The following is a 19,282-nucleotide window of genomic DNA, read 5'->3' as shown; positions in this document are numbered from 1 at the left end:
TCACACACATGACCAGCGTCGGCCAATAGTGAGCCTACGTGGTGACGTATAACACAGACGCGCTGCGCTAAAACACTACGTGAACCAACTAGTGGCCCAGAGAGAAGGAAATGAACTGTGGAATAAAGTCGTTATTTTTGTTTATTTTTGCGCACAAAAAGTATTCTCGTCGCTTGATATACTTAAGATTGAGCCACTGTAGTCACTTGGACTATATTAACGATCTCTTTAATAACTTTTCTGGGCCAGCAAGTTTCGGTCACCTAGCAGCCAATGGAGCAGTGATCAGCTCTCAGATTTCATCAAAAATATCTTAATTTGTGTTCCGAAGATGAACGAAGGTCTTACGTGGTTGGAACAACATGAGGGTGAGTAATTACTGACAGAATTTTCATTTTTGGGTGAACTAACCCTTTAATATAGTGACATTCAGATAACGTGTTAACGTGATAACGTGTTCAGATGCTTCATGGGGTCATTGTGCGTTTCTCAGATCAATGGGTATCAGTGCGGTGCATTGTGCAACAACATTACCTCTTTTCATTCTAAGAGAGGAGCATCTGACCTTCAAGAAAGCCCAGGCCAGATTACAGAAAGCAACCAGATAGTAGATCACCATGAGACAGTATGAGATACGGCTGATATAAATGAGGAATTTAGGTGTGTTGAAGAGAAGAACCATGTGGATCAACCAACTGATGGTGTAGACCAGCATAAAACCTCTGTACAGAAGCCATATCAATGGAGGAATATCCCACTGGAAACAAGAGACAAGTTATTTCAGCCTGATATTTCACTCCTCATTATAATAGATTTTTGAAGTTGACGTTTAATACATGCATTCAATGTCTTCAGCATCATTGCATTGCTGATAGATCTAACATGGTTTCTAACTCCAGGCTAGTTATTTATGTTCATTGGCTGATCCAAGCTGGTCTAGAAGGCTGGAAGATCTCCTTGGACCAGCAGCAAACCATCTACCATTTTGCAAAACCTTTGTATAAACTAAATTTGACTTCATCGTTGGGTCAGTGCTCAAACTCACCCGTGGCTGAAGCAAAAGCTCTGGTTTAGAAGTGAGAAGGTGGAGTTTGTGAACTTTGAACTCCTCCCTCCAGATGTGTGTCCAACTAGCACCCATAACTGTCACCAATAAACAGAAACATACCTCTCAATCACTTCAGTGCCTCTGCTTACTTGGAATTCAGTTTATTTGATTAAAAGACTTTCACTTCGAATACAAACCAGTCTTTCTGGTCTGAAGTAATAATGTAATTGTCAAACAATTCAGACCTTCCCTGATAAATAATGGGCTTACTTGGTTAGAGCCACTGCCCTTCTGGCCTCATCAGCTGAGGTGCCCCTCTTGCCCCCCTCCCTAACCCTCCAGAGGATTCCCATAAAAACGTTCTGTTATCGCTCCGCTAAAGATTCACTGATTCTGCTAATCCGCTCCATGTTTTCCTGCTCGCTCCGCAGCATCACTCACAGACAAGCATGTGCCCGCTCTCCGACGACAGTTTCAGAATAGAATGTCATCCCACTGACAGGTCGATTACAAATTACAATCCACTTTACAGACAGTGGTTGATCCACGAAATTAGTATTTTGGTAATTTGTTTTTGTATTTCTGTCTGTAATGTTTTGCTCCTGGTCTTCAAATAGTGCTAACAACTTGTGCAAAATATCCATGTTCTTGGAAGAAAATTAGAATTCTTGTTCAATCAAATTATTTTATCTGATCTTATCTAATATAAATAACACTAATAAATAAAACACTAATAAATAAATAACATTTTCTGTTGTCGGCAGATTTTATAGACAAAAAAACAATGCCTTCACAAAATTAGAAGAAGACAGAGTGAGAAAGAGCAAAGACAGATTAAAGCCCATTCAACATTGCAAACACTGATTCAAAGTTCTAGAAAGCCAGCGGGTAAATTATTATATATAGAATATTTAGCAGACAGTTTTTCACACTTTAACTCCTGTAAATATATTTCCCATTATAATCAATTGCCTAAATTGATACTAGTATCTATGTATAACATACATCATATTTCTAATATTTTAATAAGACCATATTAACATTATACATAATAAAAAGGTAATATACTATAAATTATCTAAATGAGTTCTAATCTAAATGAATAGTACCTTAGTATAGTAGGTTACAAGGTGGCTAAAGGCGCACCCTAAGAAACATTTGTTTTTCACTACTCCCATAGTGTATGATTGCAGAAAAGTATATGTTTGAAAATTGATGAGCAACAGATTTTGTGTGAAAATAAATCATAAAGGTGGTTTGTGTATGGTGGCAAGGAGGTACACACGGGGTAAAACCAGCACGGTACAAAAGACACACAGTATTGATACAAATACTTTAGCTAAATTAAAATGCTTTTAATAATGCATAAGTTGATACTTGTTCAAAACAATCACTTTAGCAAAGTTTATAAAAAAAATGTGGGTTCTTTTGATAAATTAAATAATTAATGTTTGTTCAATAAATATACTGTCTTCAAAATGTATTTAAAAAATACAGAAACAAAATTATTTTAAAAACTAAAAGATTCTTGAGATCTTTGTATTTAAATTGCTACATAAGTCTAAAACATTTAAAAAAAAACATAAAATATTAGATCAAATTAGTACAGAATCAACTTAGCTGTGATCAAGTCAAGGATCAGCCAAATTTCTAAGTCCATCATCAAAAGCGCTGAGCTGAATTTGGGCCATTGAGTGGTCTAAAAGAGAATTAAGTCAAATGTGCATTTTACCCCGGTGTGTATGGAAGCAAATAAGAGACAGAACTATTTGAAATTTAACAGCTACTGAATACTTAGTTTTGAAATATTTTATTTTGAAAAACATTTATCTGAATTTATTTGCTCTGAATTCACCCCTTTGAAATTATTTTACATTTGGAAACCATGTAATGAATTTATTTGTTTCGAATTTACCTCTCAAAACCTGAATTTCGATGAATATTTTTCAATGCTCACAAATTCAGATAAAAAAAAAAAAAATCAACGTACAGAATTTCAGATAAAATAGATTCAAGTTGATCAAATTTGATTGCTCAAATTCAGATCTCAAATTTCAAGTTAATATTTTTCAAAGAAAACATCAGTCTAATTCGACTGCTCAAATTCAGATCAAAAAATTCAAGTTAAATATTCGCATGGTAACATCCGGGCTACCCAGGATAGGAAAAACAGTTGAGCGCCGATCAGAGCACGACGATCATGCGCGCAGGGTATAGGCCTACAGTAGGTGGCGGTAATACTCCTAAGGAGTGAACGGCCATGAAACGGAAAGAAGAAGAAGAGCACGACCACCTGTCTGTCGTGAACTCTATGGTCGTGAATGATCCAAGCAGTCGATCGGCACGGAGGATGTTGTAAAGATGACTTCCAGAAGTTCCAGGGAAAACGAAGGCGCCCCGGTAAGTTTGCCGTTTATGTACAATCGGACTCAGGGCTCGACAGAACATAAGTATGTTGTTGCTAATTATGTTTGGAACACATAGCTATGGTTTGTGTGACTCGTCTCTCTATGTAGGTAAGTCAGCTAGGCAACGGTACTGCTACATGTATTCGTATTGAACCGAAACGGTACGGGCGTCACGGTTCGGTGCATGAATTTACACGGAGAATACACGGTATAAAAATAAATAAAACTCGCGTGCAAATTAATTAATGTAGTGCGAAACTACTGTTAGATACGCGGGTTCTTTAGGGACGCCTAAGCTGTCTTATCTCTGCCTTTCTCTGAAGCTCTGTGGCTATAATGAACAGACTGTGATGTCAAGATTGCAATGCTGGAATTTGTTATGTGTGTGTGTGTGTGTGTGTGTGTGTGTGAGAGAGAGAGAGAGGGAGGGAGGGAGAGAGAGAGAGGGAGGGAGGGAGAGAGAGGGAGGGAGAGGCAGGGAGAGGCGCGGGCGCGATCGAACAGTGGAAACATAAAAACATACTGCGTCATTTTGTTCATACAGGACATCATTCAAACTGCAAAGTGTTTACTTATAATTGTGTACACTCGCGATAAAATACAACATTGTGCTTTTGTCAAAATATAAACTCTTGTCAAACTGTAACCTACAACTGTCACCAAACCAAAATCTCTCTCTCACTCACTCACTCACTCACTCACTCACTCACTCACTCACTCACACACACACACACACACACACACACACACACACACACACACACACACACACACACACACACACACACACACACACACACACACACACACACACACACACACACGTCTGGTTCACTATCTTTGTGGGGACTCTCCATAGACTTTTTTATACTGTACAAACTGTATATTCTATCTCCTTACACTAAACCTACCCATCACACACAACTTTCTGCATTTTTACATTTCCCAAAAAAACTCATTCTGTATGATTTATAAGCTTTTGTACCCATGGGGACCTCAATTTAGGTCCCCACGGTGACACGAGTCCCCATGAGTCTGTGTGCATTCAGGTTTAAGTCCCCACCGGTGTAGAAAAACATGTCCACACACGCGCACACACATACTGTTTAAAAGCAAAAAATATTTATCCAACCCCATTTAAAAACAGTCTGTTGGTGCCATCTTTTAGACATTCATCATATTGCATTGGTTTTCATTTCTTGTCCTCAAACAGAGCACAAATCTGTTTATTTTTAAGTTACTCATTCTACATTGAAAGAAAATCAAATGTGTTTTTAATGGTAGTATTATTTTATACAGAAATAAATGATTTATGATTAAGATGAGAATAAAGTTAGTGTTAATTAAAATTTTAAGGAAAACAAATATATTGATCTGAAATGTAGCAAATTAATTTTAAATTCATTCAGGTACAATTACCAAACATATCTCAAGGTCTTTTTGTCTTTTTATTAATTTAATGAATAAACTAATTATATAAAACAATTGTCAATGCACTACAAATAAACTGGGTCTATGCCTTTACTTTATTAATAAAACCTATTTAAAAAATACAAGGCTTAAGACATTTATTTTCCTTTGATGGTCCAGCCTGAGACATGCACAATAAAAAAAAAAATTGCCTTCTGCATTTTTGTTTTGCTTTTTCCTCCATTGTACCGAACTCGTACCGAACCGTGATGTCTGAACCAAACCGTGACTTCTGTGTACCGTTCCACCCCTACAACACGTTATAGCTAGCAAGATAACCTTAGAGCTCAACGGTGGCCGCCCACTTTTTGGCTGAAAGCTACATTAACGTTTATAAAAAGGTTTAAGCCTGGAACCAAGCCAACAGCTCTGAGATGAATCTTGACAATAAAACATTTGATTTGGCGCCGATTTTATTTTTAAACGGCAAAAAAAAAAAAAGATTTCAATGGTAGAAGCTCACAGACAGACTGGGAGCCATTAATGTAGATGGATACGGTTAAAAGAGTCAACACATACAGTATAACGTAACGTTACAGCGGGGTATTTGTGTGAAATAAACAGCATATTACCTATACTGACCATACCTGTAGGCTGGTCAATGATATCCCACATAAAACGCTTTTCAGAGTAGGATAAAGATACATCACGCCAGACTTGGAGTGAATATATTAGCTTTAGGGAATCGGTTGGATAATGGATAAGTCATGGTAATGAATAAGCTAAAGTTGGGGATTCATCCATTGTGTGTGAGTTTTCAGTGATTTACTACTAGCCTACTAAGTTACTAATACACTCTTATCATAGTTCTAAGATAATAACCATTGCTTTAAACATATTGCTGAATATTGAGCCCTGAGACTGCATTTAAATTATTGGGAGAATGTTAGGGTGCAGCTGATTTTTCTGACTTCCATTTTTTTGTTTCTAAGGAACGGCTGCTTGACCACATTTTGGAACGACTCCGCTCTCGTTTAGATCATATTCTTGGACAATTGCCTCTGGATTTGGACTACTTAGAGTTCATTAGCACACAAGAATTTGTGTTTTTAAATGCCATATCCAGTCATGTAGCTGTTTCACAGCCTATTCTAGATGCCTTGACAGAGCTACATAGCCTTGTAAATGTAGAAAAAGAAAAAAGTAAGCAACACTATAAAACTGTGCAATTTGAGCAAGGACCAGTTGGACGACCGAGAATGGTTCTGTCTTTGGAGTACATTTCCAGCCTTTTGGACCTTAATCTGTCCGTCCCATGCATAGCTGCACTTTTGGGGGTGTCAAGACGAACAGTCCATCGACGCATGGCCGAGTCTGATCTCTCAGTTAGGGCACTGTACAGCACTCTGACAGATGAAGAATTGGACCAGTGTGTGATAGACATAAAATCCAGGCAGCCTCATTCTGGATATCGAATGGTGAAAGGACTTCTTCAAGCTCAAGGACTGCGGGTGCAGTATGAACGGGTCAGAGCTTCCATGCACCGTGTTGATACCATCGGAGTCATATCCCGAATTACCAACTTAGGTTGCATTGTTCGAAGAACCTACTCCGTTCCTAGCCCCCAGTCCTTGATGCACATTGATACAAATCATAAACTAATCCGGTAAGTTTTTAAAGTCCTTTTATTGACAAAGGACAGATTAATTAAAAACAGTAAGATAATATTGTAATGAAATAATTATACTTTTGTATAGGCCTATTCATCATACCATCTTTATTTAATAGTGCTGCTTTCATGCTACTTCTTCATCAAACATGATAACCGTGTTGTTCACACATTCACTTTTGACATACTAAATTACTTTTTGATTGCTTCTAAAAATGACAGTAATAATCTAGGGTTTTAGAAATTGCTGTATTTCATTTTGCAGTTGTTAAAAACATTTTTTAACTTGTTCACAAGTATAAGTTCACAATTCAGATGCTTTTTCAAAAGCTTACCTGTGAAAAAGCAAACAACTAACATTTTCTCTAAGTTATATTTATCTTTTTTGTATGTGTGTTTTCCTACAGCTACAACATTGTCATCTTTGGTGGCATAGATGGCTTTTCACGGAAGGTAAGCACAATATTCAGTGATAAATACACAGTACACGTTTGTCATTCTTATATACATTTGTGTTGTATATAAGTGTACTGCATTGTACTGCAGATTATGTATCTTGGTGCAGCTTCCAACAACCTTGCCACAACATCCCTGGCATTCTTCCAAGAATCTGTGGAGAAGTTTGGTTTCCCTCTTAGGTAAGTATTTTACTTTGGAATGTTTAAGTTTTACAGTCATGCTTGAATGGTTTTAAACCTCTTTGAAATAACCAAAAGTACACTTTTGTGTGGTATTTGCCTAAAACACTGTTTCGATATTTGTATGAATTGGATAAAGATCATGCTGTATTTCTGGAGCCATTTATACAGGTTCTCTTACGAGAGGACTCTTGTGTTCTTACGCTACGGGAAAACCTCCTTTTCTCGAGAATACTGAAGCCAAAAATTATCCATAATTTTGCATTTCTTGTCAGTGCATTGCAGCAGCAAGCAGACCTAGGCGAGCTAGCTTGCGCACCCATTGGCTGCTTTGCAGCAAACTGCAGCAGCCTATAGAGAGCCTAAGTCCCTCCCCTCCGCTTCCGGTTCATGGGACCTTATTTCGGAAAAAATATGTATGGTAGTCAATGGCGAGAGACAACTTATCTTTTTATTCCGTCTGAACTGTGCCCTGAATTACACACATGATGTTTGTCAATTTAAAAGATAATTATGAAAGTCAAGAAAGTCGCAGTTTGTCATAAAACAGAAGAGTAACATTTAGTTTTATGTGAAAATCGCTCAATGAACTACAACTCGCGTCTCGCACTCTGTACATCACCAACATGGCAAGATCCGTTGCTCGTATGTGTGCAGTCTGGTACAAAACACTCAGGCATGACGGCGTAACGGCACGATTATAACGTAAGACTATAGAAAAAATGACAGACGTTAGCTTCAGTAAAGTTAGCTTCATTCATTGAGAGAAAAGGTATGACATCACATGTGCGCCTTTTGGGTTTGTAGTTTTTGTAATTACGTATTTTCACGTCTTATACCTCAACAGTTTTACATCAAACTGCGACTTTCTTGACTTTAAAATGTATCTTTTAAATTGACAAACATCATATGTGTAATTCAGGGCACAATTCAAACGAGATCAAAATATTTGGTGTCTCTCGCCATTGACTACCATACAATATTTTTCCAAAATAAGGTCCCATGGTGGTCGACCGGAAGGGGAGGGACTTAGGCTCTTTATCGACGAGCCGCCAGTGACGTCAGCGCCAGTGAGGGCGATCGCGCCTTAGCACGTCATGTCCTGCTGAAATAGGCGTGGCTTATGGCTATAAATACCGGGCTCGGATAATCTAGCTTATGCAACACTCGTTCCCTCTTTAAGAGAGAACTGAGGTTACGTTAGTAACAGAGACGATTTCAGTTATTTTTGCATGACTGTATAGATCTGTTTTTGTTAAAGCAAAGTCTATATAGATATAATGGGGTACCCTTTATAACTAAGTTAAAAGCATGCATCATGTTCCACATCAATGTTTTGTTGAGATATCTATAAAAAAATAACTCTTGTAAATGTTACTCTGTTTTAAGGGTACGGGCTGATCAGGGCGTGGAAAATGTAGACATTGCACGCCTCATGTTTACAGTCCGTGGCACTGGAAGGGGCAGCTTCATATCCGGCAAGAGTGTTCACAATCAACGGTCAGTCCAAAACTTGCGATAATGCTAGCTGAAAGATACCACCTCACTGCTGCCATGCAAGAACATTATTATTTGCTACAAATACAGTATATCAGCTTGCAGCAGGACTACTATTTGAGGAGTGTGAGCTGAAAGTCCTATCTCCAGTGGAAGCTGCTGTCAGTTAAAGGGTACTGAATAGCAACCTCCTTAGCATGCAAATTCAACAACCTTAAAAAAGTTAGTTTTTTGCTGGGCAATGGGTCTGGAATTACATCTGTATGTCACTTCTGTTTTGATAGTATGCAGTGACATTATATTCCATTACACATTGTTTCTTCTAAACAAATAAAGTAGATAAAGAAAAACACAACTATGCATTGAACAATCTGATGAATTTTCCCTGTACATTAAGTTTAAAGGTTCCTATTGAACTTCACTGTTTTCCAGAATCGAGAGGCTTTGGAGAGACCTGTGGGTAGCTGTCACAAACATCTACTATGATGTTCTCCACTACCTTGAAGAAGAGGGCTTCCTCAACATCGCCAATGCTACACACCTCCTCTGTTGCCATTATGTGTTCCTGCCACGGCTGCAAGATTCCCTGGACACTTTCCGCAGTGGCTGGGACAATCATCCAATAAGAACAGAAGGCCATATGACCCCTAATCAGCTGTGGGAGCTGGGCCGAATCCATCACCCAATTCAAGGCCCAGAAAATTTGGAGGTATGTACCAAATGTACAACTTGAATACTTTCAATAGTATAAATCCCTACATTTGTGCTTGCAAACATTAGTTATGAAGATATTGCATGTATGTCAATACTCCCTTACCAAAGGCTGGCCTTAAAGGAATACTTCACTGATCAGCATTAAGCTTTGTATCCGTAGTATGCCGGTAGTATTTTCGAACGAAAGTGCATCGGTCCCTCATATCCCACTGCGATGAGAAATCTCTGTTTTGTGTGTGGGAAAAATGCCTCCCTCCGATGATGCGAAAAAAAGAAATGGATATGAGGGAATGACGCACGTTCGTTTGAAAATACTACCGAGATACTACGGATACAAAGCCTAACGCTAATCGGTGAAGTATTCCTTTAAGTTAATAAATATTTAGCAAAGTGGTTTACAAAAGTGTAGGTTACAATAAGTGCCATAAAGCCATTAGGATAAATAATACTGCAAACAAGTAAGATTTTTCTATTTTGCTTTGATAGGGTATGGATATTCCTCACATTGAGTGGGAAAACAGTGGACTTACTGCTGATGGCTACTCAAGTGTCATCGTCCCAGACACAGAAAGCCCACTGACTGATGGACAAATGGCAGCTTTAAGAGAGGTTGTTGACCCAAGAGCTGTATCCCAGTCCTTTGGCTGTGATATCTATGTTGCTGCTGTTCAATTTTGTGAGCATGTTCTATCTGAAAACTGAAAGACACACACATGCCCCCCTTGTTTCTGTTCTGTTTGAAACTTTTTTTCCATAGTGTGTCAGATCAGGGTATGCTAACTACCAACATTTACAAGACATAAATACATTTTAGGCATTTCTTGTAATTGTTTTAGTTTTATGAACGGGCCTTTATACTGTACAGATGTGAACAACTTAATTAAAATGGCAATAAAACCCCTTTGTAAGACTGGCAGCAGCTGCTAATGTGTCCATTTGAGCAAACGCCCCACAAATGAATCATTACATGAGTTGTAGTGACCTACCATATATGACTCTTATTCAATTGACAAGTCATCACTTTGACAGACATCCATTGCCAAATGTGCTATTTACCACTGAAGATCAAAACTGACCCTGCATCACAATATACACATTTTCCTTGAATAACTGGAGGATTACACATGCACTATTTTCATATTTAGGATGTTATGAAGTTAATCAGACTGCAAACTGTTGCAAAGTTGCAGTCAAATAACCCTTAAAAGCACAGATGGGTGTTAAGATGATCAGTGTCATGTCTTTAGAAGTTATTTGGTACCACAGATTGGAAAAGCATGTTTGCACAAGCAACAAAGGTTATAGTGGATTTGTTCTAGGCATTGAACATTCACTCTGGAGACAGATGCATTTCTGCATAAGATGTTAAGCACAGTTATATAAAACAGGCAGCATATGAGTTAATCTATGAGATTCCATCATTGTAATCTGAAATGATGAATGTCAATCACTGATGAATTATGTAATGAAAACACTGACAGATCTGTCATGAACACAATGATACATTTATTATAAGAACCTCACAGACAAATACTGATGAAGCAATCTGAGAAAAGCAGCGGCAGCAAAATATACTTCATCCAAATATTTCTGTGCTTAACTGCATTTGTAGGTAACTAAAATAACTTAACTTTCCTTAAAACTTTTTTTTTAAAAGGACATTAACTTTGAAGTTGCTACATTGCCATTGCTAGCAGGTTGCATGCCATTTAATATAATTGTCCATCAAAAAACATAATGGACTTTGTATTCGTAATTTGGCATATTAATATGCAAACATTTAACATTAACGTTATTCAGTAACAGTAACATTATTCACCACTGCTTTGTCCCTACACAAGACCAAATCCTGTTTGACAAGTGCCAATACAAGCCAGAATGTCATTTTTAAAGGATGCATAGTCCTTGTAATGTCCTGGGATTCGCAGGGTCTCAAAACAGGTGGAGGCTGTTGGGAAGCTGCCTTTAACCACCTCAATGGATAGGTTATTCCTTGGCATAATCTCCCACCCTGTCCAGAATTTCAACAGGTCAGTCAATTCATCAGGTGATGCTGTGGATTAAACAAAATGGATCAAATGATAGGTTGCTACAAATAATGGTTAATAATTTAGAAAATTTAAATAATGTTTAGTATCCAATAAATGTATCATAGTAGCTCTGTTATGTAACAAATAAAGCAGTTTCTTGAACAGAAATACCATAACACCATATACCCTGGTGAAATGTCAAAAAGGTATGAAAAAATACTGTTAATAAAGCTGTGTGTGAAGAGTGTGCGGTTATCTACTCTTCCTGTCCTATATACAGGTGTGCAAAGATGGTCTTAATAACCTTAATAATGAATTGAACAATTTCTATAACTAACTGTTTAAAAAGTAACCTGCCACTTATAAATAAAAACTTTGGGTGACTAACTTATTTTAATAACACGTTGGCAAGATTTCGAACTCTGTACACATACCATTTTCAATGAAGTGGCGAAGATAACCTGATATGCGGCATTTTGTGTCAAGTGAATAATCGTCGTCGTCGTCATCATCATCTTCTTCATGAGGCCAGGTGATGTGCTGCATGATTATCTACATTGACAATAAAAAAAACATGAATTTAATAATCTTACCACTTTATCATGGATTCTATCTATATAATATACACACAAATAATATCGAATTGTAAAAAGTTACCGCAGGGTTACAATCCACTGCTCTCTCCTGTGGAAAAAGCTGGGCCACTGTGTCAGGTCGTTTGGTCAGCAATGTCCAAATTGGTGTCTCTTTAAGACCACGCCTGAATTGTTTGATTTGTCGTGTGACACGTCCAATTACCTGTTAATGACATTACCGGACAGAAGATGATTTTATTATTATCCCAAAGCAAGTTCTGAGGATGACTTTTGCCAATATGTGACAGTTTCTTTAAATTTTACACACAGCATGGATCAACATCTTCTCAAAAAGCCATCTTCGGTTATTTCCATTAAGGCCAGGGAGATCCCAAGCGTAGGCCAACTCCTGGACACTTGTTTTGTCCTTGTCTGAGAGTTCAGATTCCCCTTCAAGCTTTAAGACAGAGAGGGAAGCAAAAGGCGAGGCAAGTTTATCTATATAGCACTATTTAAATTGTTTTGCATACAACATTAAAAAGCAGTTTAAATTGTAAAAACATTCATTAAGTAGAATGTAAAAAAAAGCTAAAATAGCACAGTCTTCACCACCTCAGCCATTTTTCCATAAAATATTAGAGCCCACTGAAAAAACAAATTGGCCAAGGGGGTGGAGACTTTCTTTCTTGATTGTATATAACAGGGAAGAAATAATGAGGTTCGATAAAAAACATACAAGCCTGATTGTTTCACGGATGTCTAGGTCTGGACAGTCCTCTGGTGTTACTGTTGCAGTTTCCGGGCTTCCTCCAAACAGGACATGCACAACAGCAGGGCTAAGCCCTGACAGGCATGGTCCTCCATGAACAAAGGAGTGCCCCACCATTCTGCCTGCCATGGCGAACATGTCACTTTCCACGAGAAACTGAGAGGCTGAGGGGACTAAATGGCCTGGCTGTCCATCAAAGAGATGTGTAACAGCAGTGTTTGCTGTTTAAGAAATTTACAAATTTAGACAAAAGAAAATTCCAAATACTACATACTCTGCATAGTAGGCATTATAGTACATATTCTATAAACTTTAAGTATCAGGTTACAGCAAAAAAAAAAAAAAAGATATAAAAACATAACAGAATTACAATATGTTTAAAAGAAAAAAATGTTTAAACAAGACTTTAATAACATGATATTTGCTAATGACAAGTCAGCTTACACATAGCTACAGTCAACATACCAAAGTTGAAGCAAAACCCAGATTTTAGCTTGTTCATGCAAGTTGAGAGGAAAAAGCGACTCACACCCTCTCCAATGGCTGCATCACCTGTAACACAATGGAGGGTTTGATAAAGTAAAAGGGAAAATCAATACTTAAGGTAGGCTTTAACTACTTTGACATGAAATTGAAGCTACCTTCAAGTCTGCAATTCAAGGGTCGTGCCCATTCCACATTCGGCTTCTTATAGAAGCAGATGAGCGCAGCATCTTGTTCAGCAGGGCTCTTTCTAATATCCATGCTGAGAAGTAAGGGATTCTGCCTTTCATGATGGCTAAGAATAGAATCCCGAAACAGAGACATGGCCTTGGTAGGGTCTTGTACCGTGAGCCACTCTAGTAAGAGATAAAATGAAAATGTTACCAATAAAATTACTTTGGATATGTAACTTAAGGAAAGAGTATTTCTGCAATTACATATTCTAAAAATCAGACATTAAATTTACTTGTAATAAATAGAAACTACTAAAAGCAGTACAATACCGTAATAATGTTTCACATGGTCAAATATGATGTAGGTTATGCCATGTGGCATGCCACTTTTGACTGCATTGCATCACCACAGTTTACCCTCCATAACATTATTGTCCTGCTGCTAAACCTGAATAGGACCTACCATCTGTAACTTTTTCACTACTGGACGGTCCAGGCATTGCTGCTTGCTCTTCAACAGTACTCCTATCCAACACCTCATACATTCCATCACTGCCCACATTCACAACACAATGTCAAACACTATAATTATATTTGTGAAACTGCTTCATGGTTTATATCTGATGGTGAGTGAAACAAGTACATACAAATAAAACTGAATTACAGTATATGTGCAGTATAATGTACCTTTCACCACACGAAGCGGCATGTGCTTCAATAAAGTCAGCGGTAAACATTTCCATGCAGATGGGACAGGGCTCCTGAGCTGGTGCTGAGAAAATGGAGTTAGCAAAGATCATCAAAAATTTGACTTCAGCAAGAACCAATAAATTTTGTCATAGCTTTCTATGTTTCAACAAAACCATTTGCCCTTATCAAAAATAGTGATTTTAGGCCATCCATATTGAATGTCAAATCTATTGAAAATGCTACATTTATTTTTTACATTGTCTCTCACCTTGCTCACTGTTATCCTCCACATTATCCAGGTTGTCTTCATCATTGTCAACATCAATGATGTTGCAAGACTTCAAGTGTTCCATCAGGAGCTGCAGTGGAATGGCTGCTCCACACTTTTGGCACATTGCCTTGGGCATGTCACTGAATATTTCATTACTTAGTTGCAAAGGAGTAGTGTTAAGTTCGTCTTGAATTGGAGCTATGTAAAGAGGAGATTTACCCCCCTGGCTTGCAGCCTTTACGATCTTGCCTGTGTATCCAGTATGATCAGGTGCCACCAGGGAGAGCTTTCGGGAACCCCATCCTCCTATAGAAAACATGAACATGGAAAAAAATAAAAAAAATGCTTTACATATGATATAAACTGTTTACACACACAAAAAGTTGTGCATACCTGCTGCTTTGTAAATCATCCAGCCTCCAGTTATAGCCTCCAATTGAGGAAAGACACCTTTGAGTGTCTCACATAACTGTAAGCAAAGCAGATACACAGAACATTAATAATATGCATGTATCCTTAGAAAGGATGCTGAACTGTTGAAATGAAGGATGATTGTACTAGAACATCAGTCTTGATTAGATGCATTTTAGCTTATTAGAAATCAGAATTAAAACCTGTGCCAAAGGATTATAATTTTCAAATACATTAATGCAGACTATGTTAAAGGTATCATTTACCCAAAAGTTTAAATTCAGTCATTATGGAAGTTGTTATCTGACCATTATAAACTCGATGACTACTACTTCATACAATTTACAGTAGTTTGCATAACTACTAAGAAGCTTTCTTCCAAACAGATTTCTTTCCAAATGAGAAAAGGATGTCAGTCAACTTGCCTGGTAAAATAAAGGTTAATAATAATAATAATAATAATAAAAAAAATGGTTGCCAGTCCTGGTTGCCACATCTCAAAAAGGAATCGGGTAGGACTAATTAACAGAATTCTTCATGGTCATAGTATAACTAGCACAAATATACATCTATGGAATCTGCTTACCTCATCATGTGTTGTGCTCTCATCTAAATAAACAGTCCTGCGGCCCAGTCCTGCCTGCAAGTGGACTAGTTGGTCTTGTTCTTTTGGGGTTTTTTCATATTGTTTTGGCAAAAGGTGGAAAGCAACTTCTACTGGTTTAGGCCTTTTAGCAGGAACAAGATTCACTGCCGGAAAACGCCTCTTCCCTTTTCCCTTAGTGAACATACCTGGAAACGACCTGTAGGAGATAGCACAGTCTGTTAAAACTTAATACTATCAAACCATGAGTTTTTATAAGATTGAATTAATCCAGAGAATATAATGCTGAACCTTGTCAATTCCATCTGAATAGAAGGTCTTGGTGGCTGATTGCCTGACCTCTCATTTTGGCCAATTTGCCTCTGTTCCATCTGAATAGAAGGTCTTGGCGGCTGAATGCCTGACCTCTCATTTTGGCCTATTTGCCTCCGTTCCCTGCAGTATAGTAACCAAAAATAATCATTAATCACAGATTAGAAAAATATCCATGTGAACAGATTTAAAAATGTATTTTAAACACAACCTTATATCCTGACTGCTGCAAGGAACATCACTACTGGCTGCACCTCCTCCCCTTTCAGATTCGGTCAATAAGGACATTAAGTGCCTGGCTGATCGTAACAGCTCAGCATGACTAGTACCCTGTCAACACAAATATCATACAGAAAATACAAAATAACAATCACAAGAGAGAAAAAAGTTTTAAACACACTGACCATACAACTGATGTTAAAGCTAAAGTGTAATCTGCATAGACAGCTGTTTATTTCACACAAATACCCCGCTGTAACGTTACGTTATACTGTATGTGTTGACTCTTTTAACCGTATCCATCTACATTAATGGCTCCCAGTCTGTCTGTGAGCTTCTACCATTGAAATCTTTTTTTTTTTTTGCCGTTTAAAAATAAAATCGGCGCCAAATCAAATGTTTTATTGTCAAGATTCATCTCAGAGCTGTTGGCTTGGTTCCAGGCTTAAACCTTTTTATAAACGTTAATGTAGCTTTCAGCCAAAAAGTGGGCGGCCACCGTTGAGCTCTAAGGTTATCTTGCTAGCTATAACGTGTTGTAGGGGTGGAACGGTACACAGAAGTCACGGTTTGGTTCAGACATCACGGTTCGGTACGAGTTCGGTACAATGGAGGAAAAAGCAAAACAAAAATGCAGAAGGCAATTTTTTTTTTTATTGTGCATGTCTCAGGCTGGACCATCAAAGGAAAATAAATGTCTTAAGCCTTGTATTTTTTAAATAGGTTTTATTAATAAAGTAAAGGCATAGACCCAGTTTATTTGTAGTGCATTGACAATTGTTTTATATAATTAGTTTATTCATTAAATTAATAAAAAGACAAAAAGACCTTGAGATATGTTTGGTAATTGTACCTGAATGAATTTAAAATTAATTTGCTACATTTCAGATCAATATATTTGTTTTCCTTAAAATTTTAATTAACACTAACTTTATTCTCATCTTAATCATAAATCATTTATTTCTGTATAAAATAATACTACCATTAAAAACACATTTGATTTTCTTTCAATGTAGAATGAGTAACTTAAAAATAAACAGATTTGTGCTCTGTTTGAGGACAAGAAATGAAAACCAATGCAATATGATGAATGTCTAAAAGATGGCACCAACAGACTGTTTTTAAATGGGGTTGGATAAATATTTTTTGCTTTTAAACAGTATGTGTGTGCGCGTGTGTGGACATGTTTTTCTACACCGGTGGGGACTTAAACCTGAATGCACACAGACTCATGGGGACTCGTGTCACCGTGGGGACCTAAATTGAGGTCCCCATGGGTACAAAAGCTTATAAATCATACAGAATGAGTTTTTTTGGGAAATGTAAAAATGCAGAAAGTTGTGTGTGATGGGTAGGTTTAGTGTAAGGAGATAGAATATACAGTTTGTACAGTATAAAAAAGTCTATGGAGAGTCCCCACAAAGATAGTGAACCAGACGTGTGTGTGTGTGTGTGTGTGTGTGTGTGTGTGTGTGTGTGTGTGTGTGTGTGTGTGTGTGTGTGTGTGTGTGTGTGTGTGTGTGTGTGTGAGTGAGTGAGTGAGTGAGTGAGTGAGTGAGTGAGTGAGAGAGAGAGAGAGAGATTTTGGTTTGGTGACAGTTGTAGGTTACAGTTTGACAAGAGTTTATATTTTGACAAAAGCACAATGTTGTATTTTATCGCGAGTGTACACAATTATAAGTAAACACTTTGCAGTTTGAATGATGTCCTGTATGAACAAAATGACGCAGTATGTTTTTATGTTTCCACTGTTCGATCGCGCCCGCGCCTCTCCCTGCCTCTCCCTCCCTCTCTCTCCCTCCCTCCCTCTCTCTCTCTCTCACACACACACACACACACACACACACACATAACAAATTCCAGCATTGCAATCTTGACATCACAGTCTGTTCATTATAGCCACAGAGCTTCAGAGAAAGGCAGAGATAAGACAGCTTAGGCGTCCCTAAAGAACCCGCGTATCTAACAGTAGTTTCGCACTACATTAATTAATTTGCACGCGAGTTTTATTTATTTTTATACCGTGTATTCTCCGTGTAAATTCATGCACCGAACCGTGACGCCCGTACCGTTTCGGTTCAATACGAATACATGTAGCAGTACCGTTGCCTAGCTGACTTACCTACATAGAGAGACGAGTCACACAAACCATAGCTATGTGTTCCAAACATAATTAGCAACAACATACTTATGTTCTGTCGAGCCCTGAGTCCGATTGTACATAAACGGCAAACTTACCGGGGCGCCTTCGTTTTCCCTGGAACTTCTGGAAGTCATCTTTACAACATCCTCCGTGCCGATCGACTGCTTGGATCATTCACGACCATAGAGTTCACGACAGACAGGTGGTCGTGCTCTTCTTCTTCTTTCCGTTTCATGGCCGTTCACTCCTTAGGAGTATTACCGCCACCTACTGTAGGCCTATACCCTGCGCGCATGATCGTCGTGCTCTGATCGGCGCTCAACTGTTTTTCCTATCCTGGGTAGCCCGGATGTTACCATGCGAATATTTAACTTGAATTTTTTGATCTGAATTTGAGCAGTCGAATTAGACTGATGTTTTCTTTGAAAAATATTAACTTGAAATTTGAGATCTGAATTTGAGCAATCAAATTTGATCAACTTGAATCTATTTTATCTGAAATTCTGTACGTTGATTTTTTTTTTTTTTATCTGAATTTGTGAGCATTGAAAAATATTCATCGAAATTCAGGTTTTGAGAGGTAAATTCGAAACAAATAAATTCATTACATGGTTTCCAAATGTAAAATAATTTCAAAGGGGTGAATTCAGAGCAAATAAATTCAGATAAATGTTTTTCAAAATAAAATATTTCAAAACTAAGTATTCAGTAGCTGTTAAATTTCAAATAGTTCTGTCTCTTATTTGCTTCCATAGGTGTGACTTTATAACTGTTGTAACCTACTATCATTTCAATTTATAGCCTACTGTAACATTAAATTAAATGTCTAATACTTCCATTTAAGATGAGGCAGCTCAGAGAGTGTGGGAAAGCCCACTGAGCATCAGCCAAATCAGACAGTTAAACTGGCTGACAGTAAATAAATATGCTAGAGTGTGATAAGAAAGACAGACATTTAATGATTTAATTGGAAGAGTAATTATGACAACAAAAATTGATTTAGCACTAAATCCTAATTGTAATCTAATTGCCCATGATTATAAAAGAGTTGTTATTAATTCTCTATATTAAGATGATACTGCCCTCAGAGTCAAACTCCTTATAGTGCCCTCTTTTTTGGTTTCAGCCACTGCCCCTCAAAATGTCTCTGCATGGCCCTGCTTACTTGCATCAATTTTAGTAAACGTTTGAGTTTCATGCAACACAAATACTAAGGAA

At 37.7% G+C, this 19,282-nt stretch overlaps 4 protein-coding genes across 6 annotated transcripts in view; 1 reads left to right on the top strand and 3 right to left on the bottom strand.

Annotated features, from left to right (window-relative positions):
- Positions 1-19,282, bottom strand: part of LOC309474144 (protein rolling stone-like) — a 63,687-nt gene that overhangs the window by 4,145 nt on the left and 40,260 nt on the right. For both annotated transcript variants that reach the window (XM_082136516.1, XM_082136515.1), the window contains 2 exons: positions 1,046-1,143; positions 535-757 (listed from right to left, as the gene is read on the bottom strand). In XM_082136516.1, the coding sequence (XP_081992642.1) occupies positions 535-757; positions 1,046-1,143 (321 nt within the window). The remainder of the gene's footprint in view (positions 1-534; positions 758-1,045; positions 1,144-19,282) is intronic.
- LOC309474104 (uncharacterized protein) lies at positions 2,832-10,300 on the top strand. Its single transcript, XM_082136440.1, has 7 exons — positions 2,832-3,448; positions 5,859-6,532; positions 6,943-6,988; positions 7,082-7,173; positions 8,563-8,673; positions 9,103-9,379; positions 9,871-10,300. The coding sequence occupies exons 1-7, from the start codon at positions 3,410-3,412 to the stop codon at positions 10,084-10,086; spliced, it is 1,455 nt and encodes a 484-aa protein (XP_081992566.1). The 5' UTR covers positions 2,832-3,409; the 3' UTR covers positions 10,087-10,300.
- On the bottom strand, positions 10,871-14,662 carry LOC309514132 (G2/M phase-specific E3 ubiquitin-protein ligase-like). 2 transcript variants are annotated; one of them, XM_082190273.1, is made up of 10 exons: positions 14,373-14,662; positions 14,102-14,186; positions 13,878-13,966; positions 13,400-13,597; positions 13,224-13,310; positions 12,726-12,979; positions 12,318-12,446; positions 12,072-12,212; positions 11,849-11,966; positions 10,871-11,437 (listed from the first exon to the last, which is right to left on the bottom strand). In XM_082190273.1, the coding sequence occupies exons 1-10, from the start codon at positions 14,509-14,511 to the stop codon at positions 11,217-11,219; spliced, it is 1,461 nt and encodes a 486-aa protein (XP_082046399.1). In that variant the 5' UTR covers positions 14,512-14,662; the 3' UTR covers positions 10,871-11,216. The 2 variants fall into 2 exon arrangements, with proteins under 2 accessions (XP_082046399.1, XP_082046400.1); XM_082190274.1 differs by lacking the exons at positions 13,878-13,966; positions 14,373-14,662 and having other exon boundaries at positions 14,102-14,174.
- Positions 14,743-18,788, bottom strand: LOC309513971 (uncharacterized protein; the record flags this gene model as incomplete). The annotated part of the gene is made up of 5 exons (XM_082190093.1): positions 18,160-18,788; positions 15,914-16,032; positions 15,682-15,825; positions 15,373-15,589; positions 14,743-14,844 (listed from the first exon to the last, which is right to left on the bottom strand). Exons 1-5 carry the CDS (start codon positions 18,196-18,198, stop codon positions 14,743-14,745), a joined length of 621 nt encoding a protein of 206 aa, XP_082046219.1. The 5' UTR covers positions 18,199-18,788.

This window comes from Leuciscus leuciscus (assembly GCF_965113295.1).
Source record: "Leuciscus leuciscus genome assembly, chromosome: 14".
In the NCBI taxonomy this organism is placed as follows: domain Eukaryota; kingdom Metazoa; phylum Chordata; class Actinopteri; order Cypriniformes; family Leuciscidae; genus Leuciscus; species Leuciscus leuciscus.
The sequence above is the reverse complement of the archived record's forward strand: the minus strand, read 5'-3'. Positions and strand labels throughout refer to the sequence as shown.